The sequence below is a fragment of the Triturus cristatus genome, chromosome 10, assembly GCF_964204655.1.
Source record: "Triturus cristatus chromosome 10, aTriCri1.1, whole genome shotgun sequence".
Taxonomy (NCBI): Eukaryota; Metazoa; Chordata; class Amphibia; order Caudata; family Salamandridae; genus Triturus; species Triturus cristatus.
Window position 1 is genome coordinate 287,928,353 of NC_140593.1, and position 22,437 is coordinate 287,950,789.

At 44.4% G+C, this 22,437-nt stretch overlaps 1 protein-coding gene across 1 annotated transcript in view; it reads right to left on the reverse strand.

Moving 5' to 3' along the window:
- LOC146789337 (metalloreductase STEAP4-like) overlaps positions 1-22,437 on the reverse strand; it is a 370,171-nt gene that overhangs the window by 139,125 nt on the left and 208,609 nt on the right. Inside the window, exon 2 of the mRNA XM_085631177.1 lies at positions 14,862-15,319. Coding sequence (XP_085487303.1) covers positions 14,862-15,317 — 456 coding nt within the window. The 5' untranslated portion in view covers positions 15,318-15,319. The remainder of the gene's footprint in view (positions 1-14,861; positions 15,320-22,437) is intronic.

Genomic DNA, 22,437 nt, shown 5'->3' on the forward strand with positions numbered 1-22,437 from the left:
GGCCTACCATAGGGGTGACTAATATGCAGAAAAGGGAAGGTTTAGGGACTGGCAAGTGGGTGCACTTGCCCAGTCAGCATGGCAGTACAAGACTACACACAGGCTCTGCAATGGCAAGCCTTAGACACACTCTAACAGGCTGCTTCTGTGGGTGGCACAACTAGTGCTGCAAGCCCACTAGCAGCATTTGGATTACCAGCCCTGGGCACTCCTGGTGCACTGTACTAGGGTCTGACAGGTAAACCAAACCAGCCAATCATGGAATCACTAATCCATACATCAATTTACAATAGGGAGCTCTTGCACTGTGGCACTAGATAGCAGTGGCACAGTGCCCAAAGCATCTAACGCCAGCAACAACATATGAGGCAACAGCAAAAAATGGAAGGGAGACCCACGCCAAGGTTCCAGGTCTAACACATTTCTATTGCTGATTTTTTTTTTCAAGCTGGTGCTGTTTATATGTTTTCACCTATCACAAAGTTACAGTGATGTTCAATAATCCCTCTTGTGCAATAATTTGTTTTCTGTCATGAACACTTATTTGCTTGATAGCTTTTTTGTTCAGAAAGCAATGAGGTGTGTGGACATAGGTTTTGTTTATTATGCAACAAAACTGCTTTTTGGTCAATAGTATCTACTCTACAACATGTTATAGTATATATCTTTTAAGTTTACCATATGCAACATAAACTTCATCTCAGACTCCTTTTCATAACACTGTCCTAACTCTGCTATTGCAGTCTGTTTAGCAAACAACCATAGTCCCAGCTTTCCTATTGTTGTAACTCAATATGTTGCTTCATTATGCAATTTTCTTTCCAGGACAGCTAGGGACAACATACACAAATTCATGCAACTATTAACAGACATTTCCCTAAATGTATGAAATTGGGCTATTCTTTGAAGGGGGTTGTTGGAACTTGTAGCGTCCTCCCCAGCCTTGGTACCCGCAAATGCCACACATTGAGCATAGTATTACAGATCTTTATTCAACTGCAAGTAACTGCAAACTCTACATTCTAAATCAGTCTTCATTGCATTCTGCTCTAACACTTACGTCACAGTTCTACGGAGCCTATCAGGGCCCAAAAGAGTTCCATCATTTCTAACTCACAAGACGCTACAACTACCCCTCTGATGATTAGTTAAGAGTCTGAACCGAGAAGATGCTGGGCTGCCATCATGTGTCCTTTAGTAGACACAACTTTAAAAGGTTCTGCATTAAATGGAGCATCACATTTTGTCTCCACATTTGTCGTTCAAGCAAGGGATCTCATTTCTTAAAGACAATGGGCCATATTCACAAGGAGCTATCGCTGAATTAACGGCACTGTATCGCAGCCAAAGCCGTGATAAATGTACCTCCCCATTCACAAGCTGGTGCTAACAGCCCACAGCACCAATTTACCCGCGATAGCAGCCGCCAAAAACATCGCCACAGAGGATTCCCGCAACTATCGCTAATAAGATGCAGAGTGGGCGTTCCCGTGCCAAAAGCCGCAACAACACCACTCCTCAACATTCTCAACAACCAGACAGATCGGCGATAAGAACACAAAACCAGCGATAAGGTGCGCTAGCACCAGGAAATCTACACCTGCTCTGACCTGGTGTTAAGTCGGACGGCAGCCAGCACCACAAAAGGGAAACCAGCCCAGGGCCACATCGGAAGGGCAACAGATGCCATGGAGCTACCCATCATGCAGCCCAGAAACCCAAGAGGGCCACAACACCCACCAACACCACACCCAGGCCCGCAACACCTCCCCCGGACCACCCCCAACCCCGGACAAAGAAACTGCACACCAACACCACAAATCCCAATACAAACATTTTGCCAGATGTCACACAGGCAGGAAACTCAACAGACCTGCGTGGCCAGAAAATGGAGACTCAGTCAAACAGCAATGCAATCACCAACAAAAACACCATACAAAAAAAAGCTGAGAAAACCCTTAGGATGAGCCCTAGCGGCTCTTCAGTGGACAATCCGTAGCACACAGCCTGGAAGACCAAATCCAAGAGAAGAAGGTGTGCCATGTGCCCACCAAAGGAAAGAGAGGGAGAGAGCGAGGGAGAGAGACGGAGTGAGATTACACAAGCAGCGCAAGGCCTATCAGCCACCTGGCTCCACATGCCAACATGTGTGTGTGTATCGCCATCCGTACACCATGAGCCCAAGACCAGATCCCAATCTGAGCGCCAAAGCCACATCACATCCCTAAAATGCAAGTAGTAGTCAGACAAACATCAGGGTTGAAAGCTCCATTGTTCCAATGCAGAAGGCGGGAGGACACCTGCACCTTTGACCTTGATCCAGAACACGCCTGGAACACCCTGAGAGAGATGCCATTGCATACGGGTACGACTCCCACACCCGTATTCCGCAAATGAATTATCTGACTCATCCACACCCCACACACAGAAGCCCCTGCCTGTGGTACCCACGCATGGGATGCCCTTGACACACACGGAATCAGAAAGCCTCTCTCCCCAACATTGCACACACATTCGAATCATTGCTCAGAGCTGTGGCATATCCTCCACACAACTGCCGCAGTTCGGAAGAGTGCCGGTTCCACAAGACATACCAATGCAATGGCAGGCCACACCGGGCACATGCACAACCCCCGTCACGTGGAACAGTCCTGTGCACGTATGCTGCATTTACTGAGTGCAGTGCCACTGGCAATGCTGCGGATCAGTTACCGGCTCAGCTTCCGCCTTGCCTACGTCACCTGCATCCAGTCCTGGTTCCACTGCCGAACATGCACATTCGAGTGTCCCATGGATGTCTGCCTATCCAACACAACTGTTGATGAATTGGACTATGACCTGTGTCTGCGCCCTCTGTTGGATCACGAACAGGAGTGTAACCGAGACAGCCCTGCATGGGTTGCCCCGACATATACTGCATATGTATTGGTAGTTGTTCATGGGAGATTGCACAACTCCTTGTGTGTAGTGACCACATCGAGGCACTCCCCTATTGGGCTGTGATGCGGATTGGTGAAACGACGTGGGCTGAGCACACCTGCCCGGACCACTTAATGGATTGGCTCACCCTGGTGTTCCTTGAATACGACAACGACGTACTATTAGAACACATTGCACATGAAGCTGCACGGGCATTCATGGACGAGTGACTACGTTCCTGCAGCCACATCTGATTGTCACCCACAGCACATGTCCCAACAACTTGTTGCATTGTGGGGATTGCTCACATATCCCACCACAACATGGAAAACATCTGCCTTCGTCCGGACTCTGGATGCATGTGCGTGTTGCAACGCCTGTGTACACACGCCTGTGCAAGGTGATGCAGGTCCATGCCCAGTGCAACACAGCGTCGTTTGGCAAAGTTGTTGCTAATTCAGACACACTACTGGGGGAGAGCACACACATGGCAATGTAGCACAACATGTGAACCTGTCGGACCCTCACACCTGATCACCGTCAGCAGAGCAGACAATCGGCGCACTCCGGAGGCAGTGCACCATGCAGATCCCATGAACAGTGAGTCGTGTCCCCTCACACGGGGCAATGGGCATACGCCAAACATAGCATGACTCATACAGCAAGGCAAGGTGGACTGAGAGCGTTGCCATCCGTGATGAATGTTGCCCATTTTAGCCCCGGCATTTCCTGAACCTTGACATGTTCCTATGCTGCGTGTAAGTGTCTCAAGCATGTCCCTGCCTGTTGTGGCTTTTGCCTCGTCCATACTGTCATGCACATGCCAATAAAGTCAATGCAACTCCACTGGTGTCTAACTGTGAGGTGTGTTGTTTGGATTGTCCACTCGTGTGCCACAAAGAGCTTCGTCCCTACACAGGGAGAAACTGACTGACGCATGTGCAATGGGGGGTGTCACTTTGGCAAGCTCCACCTCTGTGAGCCAGACAGTGTGTTTGGATTGGTGCTGGACGTCATGTGCTGTTACGTGACTACAGGAATGTGAGGATGGTGTCCAACCTCTGACCATGTGGAGCAATGTCATATAGCACAACAGAATGTGTCCACACAGCTGTGTGTGAGTATGTATGCGACATGAACTTCTGGTGTCACATGTGGTGTAGGACATCACTCCTGGCCTGCTTTTGTTTGGATCAGTACTACACATAGCCCTATTCAGTACATGGACATGTGCCTATGTTGGGGGTTGTGAGCTCGTTGTTGATGTGCAATGGGGACACAGCTAGTACTCACCTTCACAGTCAGCCAATTGGCCATGTGTCTCAGGGATACACATGCGCAAAGATGTCAGTAACCAGGGTGTAACTTCATGTGCAAACATTGTTGTGTTCCTACATCTAGCCACAACTCCATATGTGAGTGAACATAGTGATGAAATATCTGTGTGATTTAGAATGTTTTTTTCTCATTCAGGTGGTTGACGGAGCTGGGGCTGTACATGGCCATCCAAGAGCACATCACATGGAAGCCCAGTGGTGAGCCAACCAGAGTCCTTTGGGGATTGCACAGTGATTGGGAAGAGGGAGAGTGCAGTCTGCAACAGGATAGCTGTGTAATTGGCCTGCTGTGATGAAATGGCAGTCCGTGCCGGGGTCCAGGTGAAACCCGCAGAGTGTTCCGGGGGTCACTAAGAGGGGTTTCCCAGGCCATGATGCATAGGTCATATCCAGGCAGGGACAGGCCATACGGCAGTGATGGCTGCTACTGCCTACTTCCTCACACATTAGTTCACATCTCCTTCTTACTCCCCTGATACGGGTTCTGTGTCCGGTGTGTGTGGCGGGGTGATGGCTGCATCACTGTGTGCCACTGGCACATCAGACTGCGAAGGTGATGGGGCAGCATCACTGTGTGCCACGGACACATCAGGGGTCAGAGCTGTGTGTGTCGATGTTCCCACTGCAGTCATCTGTGGCTGTTACATGGCTACAATGGTTCTGTCGGGGAAATACAATTGCTTTGGGATGTTCACAATATAAATACATTACATGTATTCCTTTATTTGTTATACTAAGTGTACTAAGTGTATTGTCTGTATTTACTTCTACATGTCACCCCTCTTTCACAATTCTTTCAATTGTACCATTGCAGCCCAATTTATTTGTTACTTCTTAAAATATTGATTAAAACTTTCGCTTGGGTGTTGTTCTTTTCTCTTCCTGAATCATGGATACATGTTACATGTAATGTATTTATATTGTGAACATCCCAAAGCAATTGTATTTCCCCGACAGAACCATTGTAGCCATATAATACAAATACCCAGGTTCTGAGGGACACAGGGTCACCCCATTATTTTTCATAATAGTCACCTGTGGCTGAGCATGGTGCAGACAGGGGGTGTCCGATAGGGACTGTACATTGTCCCTGATGGGACTCAGACACCCACGTATGGCATCGAGTTTGGCTGCCATGAGCTTGAAACCCACACCCAGCTGTTCAGCCAACTCCACCTGGGAAGACCACACACGTTGTATGTGCTCCATGTATTGGTCGGGGGTCCTGGGAGACAGCCGTGGTGGTGTGTGTTTCCTGCTGTGAGGTCTGTGCAGGTGGTGGGGTCACCTCGAGGCTGCTGGCCTGCCCTGCTCCTGGGGGTGGGGTGCAGAGGCTGTCCAGTATCCGTTGGAGGGTATCTTGACATATGTGCAAGTTGTCGTCTACATCATCAATTATGGGGTTTGTGTTCTGCTCTGCAGTAGGTGGTGATTGTCCCTCTGAAGTGTTAAGGGGAGAAACAGGTTAACAGAGTTTCACATGTATGTTGTTGATTTTCAGATGTTTACATTCAGACTGCATGCCAATGTACATTGTGACTGTTTGGGAGGAGCAGGCTATTTGATGGCAGTCAGTGTGTTTTCTGAATACATGACGGATGTGTGGTAGTACCCGTTCATTATCATCACACTGTGTCAGGCAATGCCAGATGTGAGTGGACAGTTACTACGCACGAACGGAACCTGTTGTGAGCTCTGTCTTGTGGTGCTGGTCTTGCACATTGAACCACATTGCTGTCTTTGCTGATGTCCTGTGATTGCTATGTGTGTGTGCTGCATTGTAGGGGAGTTGCCCCTGCAGCTCTGATTTCATGTGGCCTTCTCCCTTAGAGGCGGAGTGCCTTAGAATTGTGTACTTATTGGGGCCTGATTTGCTTTTGACTTGGGTCATATGTGCTCTCGGACAGATTTTGTCGCCTGGTGCATTGTTCGTCTGCTACGTGTTTCATAGGGCATGGGTTGTGGATGCACGTGGACATGTCAGAGTGTGACCTGACCGCACTGGGATAACTCCATGTCGATTCGTGGGCCATGTCATTTTTTTTGGCTGCTGCCATGCTATCAGACATGCAGTGTTACTTGCATAGTCAGTGTGGGTCACAGAGCCGATGCTTTGCTGGATTCAACACATGTGCATGGGTCGGTTGTGATGCTGGTGATGGGCGGGCCCTCTGTGCACATTGTGGGTGGGGGCCTACTTGGAATTTCTATGTGTACTGCAGTGTGACAAGCCAATCAGGGATATGTTCCATGGTCATTGTGGGTGTGCAGTGTACTACACTTGATTGTGCATGTGTGCCATTGAGCCCATCTCCCCCCATCCCCCCATCGCTGGTCGTTACTCACCCTGTTGCTGTTGTGTCAGGTCGTGTCGTGCTGTGTCCAGACCCACCAATCCTGCCACCGTCTCCTCACTGCTGACTGTGGCCACCATTTGCTCCAGCTCATCCAGCTACTCCTGTGTCGCAGGAGGCCCACCTCCAGTCGCCATTGCTGCCTCCCTGTTGGCGGCAAGTTTATGTTTGGTCTGCCTTTTCAGGTCATGCCAGCACCTCTTGACGTCCTCCAGTGACCTCCTCAACACTCCGACTGCATTGACGTTGTTGACGATGGTCTGCCATATTTCTGTTTGGGTTGCCAGTGCTGCAGTAGAGGTGCCAAACAGTTGTTGATGGTGTTGGGTCACCTCCGTGACGATGTTCCGGTCTTCCTGTGGACTGAACCTCTCTTCCTCTTGTCCTTGCCCTTCCTCGGACGCAGGGTTCCTGGCTGGTCTGCCGTGGGGCTTGTGGTGTTCGGCTTGTCCTCTGCACTCGGTCCGGGTGCATCCATGTTGCTACACAGTTTGAATTGTTTTGTGGATTTTTTTTCTTGCTTTTATAGTGCATTTTTACGCCAGATGCTTGGAATTTGCAGGCCTGTGGCTGGTCTTCGCTGATTTCAGTACCACGATTGGCCTCATCGCATGTTTTTTCGTGTTCGCGTTTTGCATTTTTGCGGCGTGGCGTTGATTTTGATGATGACATTGTCCGAATTATCTGATTGCTATTGCATGGTACCGCCTTGTTGTGAAATCCACGTTGACAAAGGGTTATTTTCCCGCGATGGGCAGCAATATTGAAAGTTGTGTTGCGCTACTCTTGCGGTAGTTATCACACGTTCTTGTGAATATACCCCAATGTTTTTCTCATGTTGTCTTTGTCAGCATAAGCTTTCATATTTTGTTTGTTAACCAAGTCCTTCTCATGAGTTGTCTCATCGTTCTTTCTCTTATAAGTCCATTGAGGTAATTTGGTGTTCATTGCTCTCTCAAACATCAATGATGCAAGATTTTCACCTGTGATCGAGTGGGGTGTTGAACGAGAGGCTCTCAAGGTAGAATTCAACACCGTTTTCAAAGAGTAGCATGTTGCACAGCATTTTTTAGCGTACTCATAAAATGCTCAACAAGTCAGTTGGCCTGTGGCAACAGAGGTGTGCTCTTCTGATGCTTTATATATAAAAGTTTCAAGAAATCTTCAAACTCTTGACTGTTGAAAGGTGGGTCATTGTCAGATGTCTTTATGGCTGGAACACCCCAAGTCGCGAAGATGACATCTAGTCTTCCAATGACTCGCTCTTGAGTAGTAGATGAAATATCTTCAATTCATGTAAATTGTGACTATTCATCCATAATCACTAGCAGGTGACAATTTTAAAAATGCCACTTTTAGAATTTTGCCTTTTTTCTGCCATTCGCCCTTTTGTGCCTATAGCATGGCCTGGGTCACACGACTGGGTGTAACTAACAAACTTTGTGAATTCCTACCAGACAGTCACACAATAGGGGAATTAGGTGTGACTGAGTGGGCCATCTGCTGACAGGTTGGGGGGCAGAGCTGAGCATAGCCTCACTTACACCTGAATAGATTGTGCTCTGCCTTCACACAGAAGGCCTAACAACCATGCACTCTCTTCCATGCAATTCAAAATCACTGTCTAGAAGCTTCTCACACCTTCCAACACCAGGGCAACTGGACCCCAGACTCCAACTTTACAGTACACTTCTGAACATGTGGATATTTGTCAGGAAGAAGGACTACTGTGCTGCTACAAGGTCTGCCACTCTGCTGGACTGCTGCTCTAAAGGAACTGCCACCCTGCTGTGCTGAGCAGCTGTCTTCTTTCCTGGGAAATACCTACAAGTTCATCTTGAATCAAGGACCCCAGAGTGACTCCAAGGGCTGGTCTGCTGTCCTCCTGATCTGAACCTAGGGGACATAAAAGTCTCTCCAACAACTTCTGGACATGTCTTCAGTGAGTTTCTGACCCTGAAGTGGTGCCTCTCAGGCCTACTGAAGTGCTTTCCCCCTCAATTCAGTTCCTACTACTGTTAGACTGCCCTGACATCACGTCAGGCAAATAAGCAGCTTTTGGAAAAGTGTTAAATAATAAAATATAATAAGTTAATGGTACTTAATACTGTTATGAGGATTGGAAATAGATCACAATAAAATAATACGCTTGGGTGAATATTGTACTGTTATTATACTTTGTTCAATTTGAGAATCAGACATGCTTCCTCTCTATGTTGGGGGATCTTTTTGGTAGTTCATTGTAAGGGTCTTTAGTAATTAGTTTGCTTCTGTATGTAGTGGTTGAGTAGAACTATTTGGAAATGACTTTGGTTTAATCCATGTTGCTGAGTGGCAATAAACATGGCACCTGCTAATAACTGACACACACCTTGCTCTGATGCTTAATCAAGGCTAATAAGCACTCAAAGAACATTTTTGCCAAAGCTGCTCTTAATATTAAATTTCCTGTAACTTGCTTCTGCATACAAGCCATAAGCCCCTATGGGGGTCCAGCCCTGGCTGGACTGGGGCTTAGTCAAGAGTTCAGGGCAAACACAAAGGAGCGCGGGCCGGATAGAGGCGCCACACAGGCCTGCTGAACACAGTACCTTGATCCTGGTTGCAAGAGCAAGATGCAGGGTGCAGCCAAGTGATGCGTCTGTGTCGGTCCCAGAGTCAAGGTGATGCATCGATTTTCCACATGCAGTGGAGGTGATGCATTGGTTCTGAAGATGATAGGCCAGGCTGAGAGGCGTAAGTTCTGTAGATGATGTGCTGTGATTATCTACTCAGTCGAGGGGATGAGTCAATCTTCCCACACTGCAGCGACGGCAATGCATTGGTTCCGATTCCTCGGTTCTTTAAGATGATGAGCTTGTTCCAACTGGTTTGCACCGATTCTGATCTTGCCACAGGGCTGATGCGCCAGTTCTGCTACACACGGACTGGAGATATGTCGATTTCACTGGAGCAAGCGCCTGCTTCCACTTTCAATGGACCACATGCTGGAGCAGGCTTTGAGACTTTGAGATTCCTGAGTCTCAAGCAACAGGATGCAAGCCAACAAGCCCTTGCACATCACTCTGTACTCTGCCCTCAAGGCAGAGTCTAGCTCTTCCTCAGCAGGGTCAGAAGGCAGCAGGGCAACACAGCAGAAAAACAATTCTTCCAGATTAGCAGTCCAGCTGAGTGACAGTCCTTGTAGCAGCATAGCGGTCCCTCCGAGTTTCTTTGAAGGTCCAGAAGTATCTCATTTGGTGAGGTCAGACACCCAGTACTTACACCCAGTTGTGACTTTGAAATTGGAGTGACTTTAAAGAAGGGTCTTTGAAGTACACAGAGGTCTTTTCTTTCCAACCCTGGCTCCATACTCCCTACAGGGGGGTAATCAACCCTTTGTGTGGGGACAGGACACTACCTATTCAGGTGTGTCAGATCCTCCCGCCCATCCTGCCCAAGATGCACCATCAGGATGCAAATGGGCACTCAGACACACCTAACCTTTCTTTGTGTGTGGCTGTCTAGAGGGAACGCACAAAGCCAATCTGTCATCCACCCCAGATGAGTTTTGGAGACGGGCTACTGGCACACAGTGCTTTAAGACCAGAGAAATGCCCACTTTCTAAAAGTAACATTTCTAAAATAGTAATGTCAAATCCAACTTTACCAGTAAAGATATTTTGTTCTTACCATTCCAAAGATATAAAACATGACAGAGTTACTCCTTTCTAATCAGGAATTATAGCTTAAAAGTGTAATAAGGAACTACCAAAATTAACCTATGAGAGGAGTAGGTCTCACAGTAGTTAAAAATGAATGTAGGTGTTTTTAACTACCAGGCCAGGCAAAACGTAAAAGTACATGTCCTACCTTTTACTTACACAGCACCCTGCTCTATGGGCTGCCTAGGGCATACCTTAGGGGTGACTAATGTGTAATAAAAGAGGATTTTAAGGCTTGGCAAAGGGTGTTAAATGCCAAGCTGAAATGGCAGTAGAACTACACACACAGGCTTTGCAGGGGCAGGCCTGAGACATGTTTAAAGGACTACTTGTATGCTTGGCACAATCAGTGCTGCAGGCCCACTAGTAGTATTTAATTTACAGGCCCTGGACACAGGTAGTGCACTCTAATAGGGACTTACAGATACATTAAATATCCCAATTGTGGATATACCAAGTGTAACCATGTTTAGGGGAGAAGTACATGCACTTTGCACTGGTAAGCAGTAGTAAAGTGCTCAGAGTCCCAAGGCCAACAAAAAGATTCAGTAAAAAGAAGAGGTGCACATTCAAAATGTTTGGGAGAATACTACCTAAGGCTGACAGGTTTAACAGAGGCAGTTTGGATTTTCCACATAAATGTTCAGGAAGAGAGACTGAGCATTCAGAGGAGAATTGTTTCTTCTAAGTAGGCAGTTTAGTTGCAACCAAGTATTCACTGAAGGCCAATGGGAAGAAATTATAATACAAGTATTATTTAATTCTCACAATGAAAGTTAGATACATTTGGTAGTACATGGTAGGGCATTAACCGTGGAATACAAGTGATGTTTAATGTCATTGATTAAAAGTTTCAAAAGAACGCAGACAGATTTGTTTTCCTGAGCTCTCAAAGAATAGTTTAAAATGAGTCCTACACCATGATTAGACCTAGGGTGAGTTTAATACTTTTACTGGAATGGAAACTCCTTCTCCTGTTTTCCCCTCACGGCACCAATGGTTAAAATGGAAAAGGGTCTTAATGTCAAGAGCTGGTAACTCATATTTATACCTGCTGGCACTTAAATGTGACAAGAAGAAGATAGCACTGTTACATATGTATTGTATGTCATTGTGTTCTTCTATTGTATGAATGGTCAGCCCTGCACCCTTCCTTCAGCATTCATTATGTCCCTCCATTGAATGATCTATTACCCCTATTCTCATTGTATTGTGTTTTCTATCTTCCTGCATAACTTTGATTCTCCTACCCTCTGAAACTAGCAGACATACATCTTTGCTTGCTTTAGCAGCACCCCAAGCACTCTAGTTAATATATCCACTGTCCTCTGCACAGCTCCCTGTACAGCATCATGCTAAATCCTATCACCACTCTCCTTCTTCACCTTTACCTATCAATATCCTAAGCCTTTAGTATTCATGATCACTCTCACTCTCCTATGCACCAACAGACTACCATTAACATTCACACTGTTCACTTTACACACCATGACATCTTAATCTCTAAATGTGTGAGAAAGTCATCCCTGTGCAATTTTACCACAATCCCCACTGACCATTCCACAAAGATTTTATACAATTAATGCCAGTTCCATCACCACCTTAGTCTTGTCTTGCTTAGGAAAAAATCAGTCATATGCATAAAGCTAATAATACGATGGACAACTTGACATCCATCCCTCCACTTATTATCCATCTCCAAAACTTTGATTGACAGACATGACATTGGGGTAATGACGCCTCTCCAGACACAAGATACCACTTCAATACAAACTCCCCTAGACCATTACCAATGGAAAATGTGTGTGAATCTTCTTGAATACGTATATCTCCTTCAGCACAATTCCTGGTCAGAAACATGGACATTATCTATGGAACACATTGGTATCACCATCACTGCCCAATTTAGGCTCCACAGTGTCGTAATTTTTTACTGATTTAGCACCATGGATTATTTCATTGAAGTTCTCGATGCCATTCTTAACTGTGCTCCTCAATTTGTACCCCTGAATTTCTTCTCTCTCGAATGTTTAATCCACTGAAACCTTTCTGCACCTCCACTACCCATGTCCGAGCTCAAAGCCTATTACTTAACTTCTGATTTTAGCATCAAATGTTTACTGTTGAATTCACGTTTGATACCTGTAGTAACCTTAGCTAAATGTTTCTTCTTACTGAACCTTGACTTTGTAATTAAATCCTGTGCATGTCACCATGAGTTTGGAACTGCTCTGTTAAGTGTTGCATGGCATTTTGATCTCACAGGGTTGCTGCAGATTAAACTTCAACGTTATCTAAGAGTCATCAATCTCCATGTGTGATTCACAGCAATGCCCTATTCAGTGCTACATATCCCACCTCACACATCAGGTCTTCCCTACTAGTGCCAGGCCCTTTACGCTGACTTCACAATGTCAATTCCAATTCTCCACTCTCCAAACCAAATGTACCCCTTTCACCACTTTTACCTCCATGTTGTCAAACCACTGTCCACATTTTCTAGAGGTCCTTCCTGGCTCATTTTACTTTCCAACATATCCTTCCTATCTGAAGCCTTCACTGTCTGTTTTCAAATCAAAAGTTGCTCACTGCCTCATCCCCATCCAGTGACCAACCAGAAGCCAAAACCTCAATGAATGACTTGTGTTCTAAAGACTCACTGTAGGAAATTGGGTTGTTGGTTGAGGGGAGATGTAAGCCCCAATGAGGCAACAACCACAATCCTGTCAGGATGAACCACAAAAGTCACTAAATTAACCTGTTCTTAATCCTTTGATAGCGTGGCACACTTAACTTTGAAACAGAGTGTAAAGTATTTATGCAGCACACAAACTGTAATAAAGTGAAAACACAACACAAGAAAAATTCCAACCAATTTAGATAAATGGAGTACATTTTGATTAAGCGAATGCTTATTGTGAAAATGGCGTCAAGAAGTAGAAAATGCAACTCCCAGTTATATGGTCACACTAGACCGGGGGAAAGTCGCACGTTCCGTTTGACTATGATGGAGCGCAGTTTGCGTTGAGGAACCAGATTAGTCCAGCTAAGGAATTACATTCCCAAGTACCAAACCAATTTAGAAAAATAGAGTACATTTTAATAAAGAAAATGATACCAGAATGACAAAAATCTAATCAGTGGAACTGAAGATATGGAATTTTAAGGTTTGTTGTGAAAATGGCACCAAGAAGCAGAAAATGCCCCTTGCTGTTATCTGGTCATGCTAGACCAGGAGAAAGTCACACATTCAGGCTGACTGTGAGGAAGTAAGCGTCAAATAAAGGCCCAAGTTAGTCCAGCTGAACAGTTAACATCTCAAGACTGGCGCTAAGAGTTCTGTTTGCATTGGAGGATACCACTAGGAGGAGGCAGGTCAAGTGTCACTGATCCTATTGTCACTGGAGTTTCACATCAGAGGTGGTCAAGGGCGGTCTTTTCTGTAGCCTGAAGTGCAAGACGTGCATTGCTGGTCATCGAGGATGGTCGCTATCAGCACGAAGAGTGGTCTCACTGCAGCTTTGCATCGGTAGTCGTCACTGGCAGAAGATTTAGACGGTAACAGGCCTGTTCCTGTTCACATGGAGTACAAACTTCAGGATTTTCACATTTTCTTTCAGGAGGAGCTCTCATTGACGCTAGCCAGGGGTCCAGGACCTGGGGGGGCACCTCTTGGGGATCAGGACTCTGTGGTGTCGCGGTCTAGCTGCCGGACGACCACGTCACGGGCCGCAGGGGCTGATGGGTAGTGCGAGTGCGCACGCGGAGAGAGTTACGGGGACGGAGAGCACCGAAGCATGTCTCTCCCTCTCTGACAATAAAGTACAAGTTATCCAGAATCTACAGGCTCGGTGTCTCCTTGGGCGAGCCGCCCATCATTACAGACTGATTGTGGGTCGAGTCTGAATAGTAATTCAAGACCGAGTTCAAGTTTAATGTTACCTCGCTCTCCAGGTAGTTTGAGCTCTAAAACTACCCACATATAAATGTGCTATTTTCAATTATAGTGTACTGAAGCTGAGGCTGCAATCTTCGCAGAGACTGTTAGATGTAAGAGTTTAGACTGTGTCAATCCAAGGATGCAAGAAGAACATCTTTAAAAATGATATATTGTAGTGTGAACAGAAGTTAAAACTTCTGAAGGATAACATTTTTGGACAACAGTTCTTTAGAATTGAGTGGGTCTAATGTGCTTTTGTATGAGAGTACTTGGTTTGGAATGTCATTAATTAGCATGGTTTAAACCAAAACAAATATTTACAAAAGGAAAATCTGTTTGCCTTACTTGCGGATTGATGGGATTTCTCCTCCCAGAATAAAAACAAAAACTGCACAAATGTAATGTGAATTACACCAAACGTCAACAAAAAGTACATTACAGAGCCTTGACACGATATCTAAACTGGAACACTGGCTGAAAAACAAATTAGGGCTACAATCTATTTATGGTGATTCTGAGATTGGGAAGTAAACCTCACTGTTTCAAACATTTTAAATGTAGGTTAGACTTAGACCTATATTTTACCTGTATGTAAGACATGCATTACCTGCTTACTCGCATCCAAGGTGCCTGATTGCAAAGCCCATGCTGACACTGTATTAAATGCTTTTATAACCTTAGCACCTGGCACCAGCTGAGCAAGGTATTCCGCATTGGTTTCTGGGTACTGGTTCAATTTGAGGTTGTTGCTCACATCTACGAGAACCTTTTCTTCCAGGACGTCTGTTAAATCATTTAGAAATGAATAATGTTCTCTGTGAACAGCGAGGAAGACAATGGGCGACCTTTTCGCCGCTTCTCTGTGGGTCAGCACCTCGGCTCCTTTGGGAAGCAGGCCGGATGCCTGGGGGGTGCGGCTCCCAAACACAACAGCATAGCCACACTGCAGCATCTTAAATGCCAGAGATCTCCCAAAATCCCCCGTTCCGAAAATGCACACGGTGTCACATTTTCCTGAAGGCACTTTGCAGAGTGGGATTAGATTTGATGAGTGCTTCTCCATATCTGAAATAAAAGAACAGAATAATGTATTTTGTTTCTTGTAAAACAGATAATATTCACCAGGCACGCCAGGATTCATTAATTTCATTCTTGATGCTAATTATTATTGGAATAATTTGAATTCAGTGACGAGAAGCGGCCTATTTCACTATTTCCTAACATTTACAGCAATATCTAGTCCGGGAAACCAATAAATACAGAACAACGTTTTATAAAATATTAATCAGTTGTAGTTTAATGCCTGGTGCATAGTTACTGTCATGCTCAAGTACAGTGCAGTTGTCAGGGATGACCCTACACCTGCCAGAGACAAGTGAAGTAGAGCAAAGAAACTATTTTATGAGAAACCTCGTATATGTTACAACTCTCACTACACCAGTCACACGTCGAATTTTTTTAACATTTCATCTCACCCAGATTTTCAACAGGTAGGCACACAACCCACTGTGCTATCACTGGGCCTCTGTTCTACCAATTGTTTTTACGTTGGAAGCAAGCTGTTCTTTGGCTTTCGCACAATCACAAAGGCAGTTTGTTCTTGAAAAACTGGCCCAGTCGTCTCAGTGAGCTAGGCAACAAGTGTCACTGTGTATTAGCCCATGATTGTGTATGGCACACAATTGTGCAGCTCCTGATGACTATGATGGAGACCAACAACTTTACGTTTTGATACAATCATTGAACATCTCTAAATCTTGAGGTATGGAGAGAAGGCACCAGCTTCTTCATTTTATTAACTCGCATCTAGGCAGGTCGCCACTGTCATAGGCCCTTTGACAGGCTCTCTAGCACCCGCGGCCTCCAAGACATCAGTTTTCTATAGTATCTATATATTGGAAACCCCTGACATCTGTTAGTCACTCTTAGCGTCTGCTGGTTATCTCTTATACTTGGTGGTCATCCTTGGTATAAGGTGGGAAACACTTGTATAAGGTCGAGATTCCATATTTTTGGCGGCCACGTTTGGTATATGGTGAACATATCTGGAGACTTGTGGGCAACTCTGACATGTACTGCCCACCCCTGTTAATGCTGCCATTAGTTGGCCACCACTGATATTCGGCAGACATTCATGGCATTGGGTGGATATTCATGGACATTCATGAATTTTGGTCACCACCTATCAGAAATTGGGTTACTGATTTGCGAGGAAGTGACCCCTACAAACTTACTCAAAACAATTGAGTTTGGTCAAAACATAGTTCACAGAGAATCTCTGCTCGACTCCGGGCAGCAGTGAGACAAGCAGTAGGCAGTCCCCGGAGAAGTGTGTGCTAGGTTCAAGCAGTATTGACAACTTTATAGTAAAGAAACCAAGACAATACATTTCCAAAACCAATTTAGAAAAATTGAAAACAAATAATGATCAAAAGAGACATCAAGATCATTTAAATAGAAGGAACAATGCAAGCATGAGTTTTTATATTTTTAAGGCAAATAGCACATCAAATTATTTGGTTTTCAATTTGCTTAGGGTGGAACCTTCTTGGCCAAGCCTCAGCACCTTGTCCAGGTCCCCCAGAAGTGGGGATTATGACTAACCCCATTACTCCTGCAAGGGTGCTTAAAGTTCTTTCTGGTTAGTTCAGAGGTCCCTAGCCCCCCAGGGCAGGGTTCTAACCATCGGGTCTCTCTCAAGCCAGGCCTACAGTAGGAACCAGTCCTCTATGTTCAACTGTACTCTCTTGCAGTGAGGACTCCTTTAGTTTTTTCTAAACTTGAAGCAGGAAAACAGGAGGCCAACCACAGTCCACGTGTGAGCTCTCTTCTTCCAGCAGGAGTCAGGAATCTTCTTTCAAAAGGGTCTTATTCATGTTGAGTCTTCCCAGGTCCGAAATTTTCTCTAGAGGTGGTGGTTAAGTTACCACATTTTTCCTGGATACTACCCAGTATTTGGAGATTTTTTGCCACCCAATTCCAACTATTTTCTTGAGTGTTTCCTTCCTTTTTTTCAACACTCCCTCTCTGCCTTACTGTAAAATTACCCAGGAGACCCAGTTTCACAATGCCACCATTCTGCCACCAGGAAAGCCTGTCTTCAGCTCAGTTCCTTGGCCGCTCTCGTATTTAGATGAGCTCTGCACCCACCCGACAGGGTCCAAACTGGTCATCTGCTCCACTGTAACTGGAGTCTGTCTGTTAAGGAAGGTTCTGCGAATGAATATGATACTCTCTCCCTGGCATCTCGAAGTCCAGAGAGGTAGTGCTAATGCGATCATTTGTTCTGATAACTGCTTCTGTCCACTCGTTTATAGCTAATAGCTAATTAGTTCTAAGTAGCCAGCAGTTAAAACCACCCTGGCAGGCAGTTGTTTCCTGAGCCAGGCCATTAACTCTCTCATATAATAATATGTATTTCAGCTCTAGAGGTGAAATGAGTTGCATAACTGGCTATAAGTAGGGGTGTGCAAATTCTGCTGCGCATAATTATAGGAAATGCAATTCTGCAATTGGTGCTATGTGGTGGTGCAAAATGTGTTGCACGAGGACACATTTTACTCAACGAACGCAAAAAAAAACAACAAAGGCTGCAAATAGCAGCCACTCATGTTCTGGTTGTTGGTGTTGTTTCTATTCTCTCACGCTAATCTTGTGTTGTGAACGGTGCATAACTAAACAATGTGGCCTAATTGTGGGAATTTCCAGCAACAAGCACAACACGTACTTACTGAAATTATGTGAGATTACACCAGTGTAATAGAAATTTTTCCATGGCCTAGTTTTAAAACTGTTTTTCGCTCAGAAGCCTAAAATAATAATAAAAAAATTACCTTAACAATCAAGTTATCAAAAATCTGATTTTAACATTAAATCAGGTGTGTACAATTCAATAATAGCTTTGAAGGACTTTGCTACCATTTTCCTAAGTGGAGTTAAAGAATGAAATGTTTTAATCACAACTATGCATGTCCTATGGAACAGGTAGCTGGACCTACAAAGAGCAGTAGCTTCGGACCTTCAACCACCATGAGGCAATGCTTCTTAAATATATAGTGTGCCACCTTTGTTTCATTTACTACACACGCAGCCTCATGGGCTTACAAAGCACACTTTAGGTCTGACTTATTAACACATAAAACTAGGCTTTCCTATATTGCAAATGCACTTTTCTTGGTCATATGTAACCCCAGTGCCTTTAAACTGCAGTCAGGCAGATCACAATGGTGCTCATGGCAGACATATGTTTGTTATGGATGTGGTTGATGCACACATATGACATTTATTTTCCAATCCATAGGTGCATTTTCTGCCCCACCTATTGAGGTGTTACAGGAAAGTTAAACAGACATATTGGGTGAAACCAATTTTACCAATACCGTTTTAGGGCCAAAGCAAACGTACTGTGCACAGAGTCCATGTGTGTGCCTTAATAATATCTGTGTATTATAAAAATTCCAACGCTCACGCTCATGATCATGACTTGATGCTTACTATCACAGTTTTACACTAGCTGAAAGACCACTTAGTATTCATGCACAATTACACACACTTTAAATGTACTGCAGCCAAACAATTCAATGGCATATAAATGCACATTAATTGTACTGTGTAGTAAACTGTAGCCTCGTTTTGAGGCTGGCACAAACAAGCCCGGACTTTAGCCGGACTTTAGAAAATAGGGGTGTCACCTCCTGTTAGTGCTTCTTGCATCAGCTGGTCACAGGCTTCTTACATTTCTTCCCACAAGAAGATCCTGGTGCCTGCTCATTAGTAGCTATCAATTAGTTTAATTCTCTGTCATGTGTTTCTAATCTGCCATTCGCTTGTATTGAAAAGAAATGTGTAAATAAAGCAGACACATTTATGCATTTTAGCATGACCTACTCCATCAAAGAGTGAAGCTCAGAGCTGCTGAAGGGGCTTGCAATATTTCTGCTTGCTTACTCGCTTTTTGGCATTAAATACATTAGACTACAGGCAATACTGAGTGCTGGCTTTTTCTTTTACAGCCCTAAATCTGACAAAAATAAGGTCCAGAGAAAGGTTAAGAATCTGAGGAGGTCATGATGAAATGGCGAATTTGCTACATCACCCCGTCACATGGAGGGTTCCTTATAATCTTATAGGCGTCTTTGACATCTAGACTCAACTCCTGGCATCAGTGTCTCAAGCTACGTCTCAGAATCAGGTAGACATCAGTGAATTATAGCAGCAGGTATCCTTAGAATATGAAGGTTATCCCTGGGAAAGGAAAGTGTAACATGTACATCTGTTCACAGACGATAAGTCCAATTACCAGCAGTGATAAAATAGATCTCTGTATAAACTACCGATCCTGATCCTCAAAGCCATAAATGAGTCCTTTCTGTACTACTTCTGCTCTATTCTGTGCAAATATCTCCACACTTGCATCTTGTGCTCATGTACAGTTATTTATTTTTTATTTTATTTTATTTAAAGAGTTTTATATAGCGCGAACAAGACCACAGGGGGTATCAGAGTGTTTTACAGATGGGTAGTTACTCTAGCAGATCACGATAATTTCGCTCGCACTCAAGGGGTCCCTCAGACCCTGTTTATCCTTCATGCCACCATTTCCCATTACATTTAATTTCGCTGGTTCCCCGAAGGGATAGAACCTTCCACCAACGAGCTTGTCCATGCAATGCATTTAATGGGAGAGGGACGTCACCGTACCCGTTGGTTATACAAGGGCGTCAGGGCACACTCAGGAACACAACTCACCCTACTCCGAACAAAATGGACCGAGAATGTAGACAGGGACCTAACTGATAAAGAATAGGCTACCATACTTGAATTCCCTAAAAAAGTATCGAGAAGCGCTAAATTTAAATATATACAGTACATGATACTGCATAGGGCATACCTAACACCACACAGTCTTAATAGAGTGTATCCGAATGCACAAATGGTGTCAGGAGGCGGATGCTGATATACTTCATATGTTATGGGAAAGCCCATGATTACGAAGCTTCTGGCATACGGTCCGGTATAGAGTGCAAGAAATCACTGGTACTGATGTCTGGGCGACAGCAGAAAGTTGCCTCTTGGGACTACACCGGTGTCCGAAAGGTCAGAAAGTCTGTTACAGGTTTGCGGACATGGCCATCCTCATAGCGAAGCGAGCCATCACCATGAGATGGAAATCTGCCTCCCAACCTACACCACTTACATGGCAGCAGAAATGATTCGCTGGGGCACCGCAGAGAGTGCGATTATTCGACAAGAAGAATTTTGTGGACTACGTAAATTACCCATTTCTATGGAATGGGATCAGATGCTAGAATCATTAAAGCTATAGACCCACTAGCAACTCCAACATCCTAGAGTGCTACCACATCCCCCATGTCCATAGCAGCTAACATGACCGAACCCATCTTATTCATATATTTTAAACTGTCTTAATACACGGGAGTTTATGCATGTATATTAATCAGAAAACGGTATGGTTTCATATGAGAGAACACAATCTACCATGAAAGTAATTTATATAGGATGTCAGAGAAGCGGGGGGAGGGGGTATTATCAGTTTAAAGAGTAGTAGTTTATAGTTTATTGAGCAGATATGAGATTTGTACAGTATGACAGATTATTTACCGTTGTAATTCTTATTCCTTATACCAGATATACTGCTGTATTGCAAAATATTATTATATATAATTGCGCATGCATACGTTTACAGCTTGGTTACCCTAATATGTCACAAGAGTACCTATACAGAATTTTATGTTGTTATGCAGCTGTGAATTTCATATGCTCTAAAATTTGTAAAAAACTCAATAAAATTGTGTTTCAAAATACAGATGGGTAGTTACGAGGGTACAAGAAATATCAACAGTAGCACAGACCGTACCAGAAAGGGAGAAAATTGGTCACAACAGTCAAACATTTCAATAAAGGCAAGAGTAAGAAAGCAAATCCTAGGGTGAGACTGAAGGTCTAGCCAGAAATTTCTTAAACAGAAACCCCTTTGACTTTCTTAAGAAGGAAGCTGTAGTAAATATCACAATCAAACAGGACAAGGGCAAATCAGATAATAACAGTCTTAGCCGTTCACTCAAGACAAGAGTAAGATAATCTCCTGCTCACCCCCAAACCTCATGTACAGCTTCACCATTAAGACCCTTCAATCTACGGGACACCTGCACTGGAACACTCTTTCAACTTCTTTAACTTCTTTCAAGATTGATCTCAAAGATCACTTCATGTTAACCATTGTCACCTAATCATTGTTAGTACAACAGACACTGCAAATATGTAAATTTCCTTATGAACATTATGTTTGTACTGTTTTGTCTACATTAACCACCCATCTCCCATCCACCCAATAACCTAGTCTAGAAGATCTCTTCATCAAAACTGCTCAGTAAGAATGAGCATTTGTTGCAATCAATCTATAAATCAATCAATCTATAAATAGAATGTAGCTGTAGTAAATGTGGATACTTTATGGAAGAGACAATCTAGCATTTGGGTACAAAAATGTGTTTGCTAAAAGTTAAAAGCTAGTATATGGTTAAAAAAAATATAATTTTTCGAAAATGCCCACTTTCAGAAAATGCTTTGCTTTCACATCCTCTTGATCACTGAGTACATTAAATTTGATTATATCACATATGTAAAAAATTGGGTTGCTGGTTTACTGGGGTGTGAGCCATGGTCACGCCGCAACCACAATCCTTGTTAGGGTAAGGCACAAGCAAACCTCAATTAACCTGTGCTCAACACCCTGGTAGCTTGGCACAAAGCAGTCAGGCTTAATTTAGAGGCAATGTGTAAAGTGTTTGTGCAACACTTCAAAGAGTAACACAGTGAAAATACACCACTAAAGGAGCCCATAAACAAAGTTAGAAACATGATGCCAGATTGCATAGACTCCGATGATCCCGTTGATGGGGGCGTGCGATGCAAAGTCCTGAGTTGGGAATGCATTGTGTAGTTGGGGTGAGGTGTCAGTTCTGAGGAGCTGTGAGGCTATGAATGGAGAGTGTGTTCTCGATGAGGCTGTCATGAACAAGAGATTTGAGGGCCTGTCCCGAGGATGCGTTGCACAGTGGTTGCTCCAGAGATGATGTGCATTGTGGCAGCGACTCAATCCATGCAGTAGCAGATATGTGCCAGTTCTGCTTGGGGTTGCGCAGCCAACAGGATTTATTGGT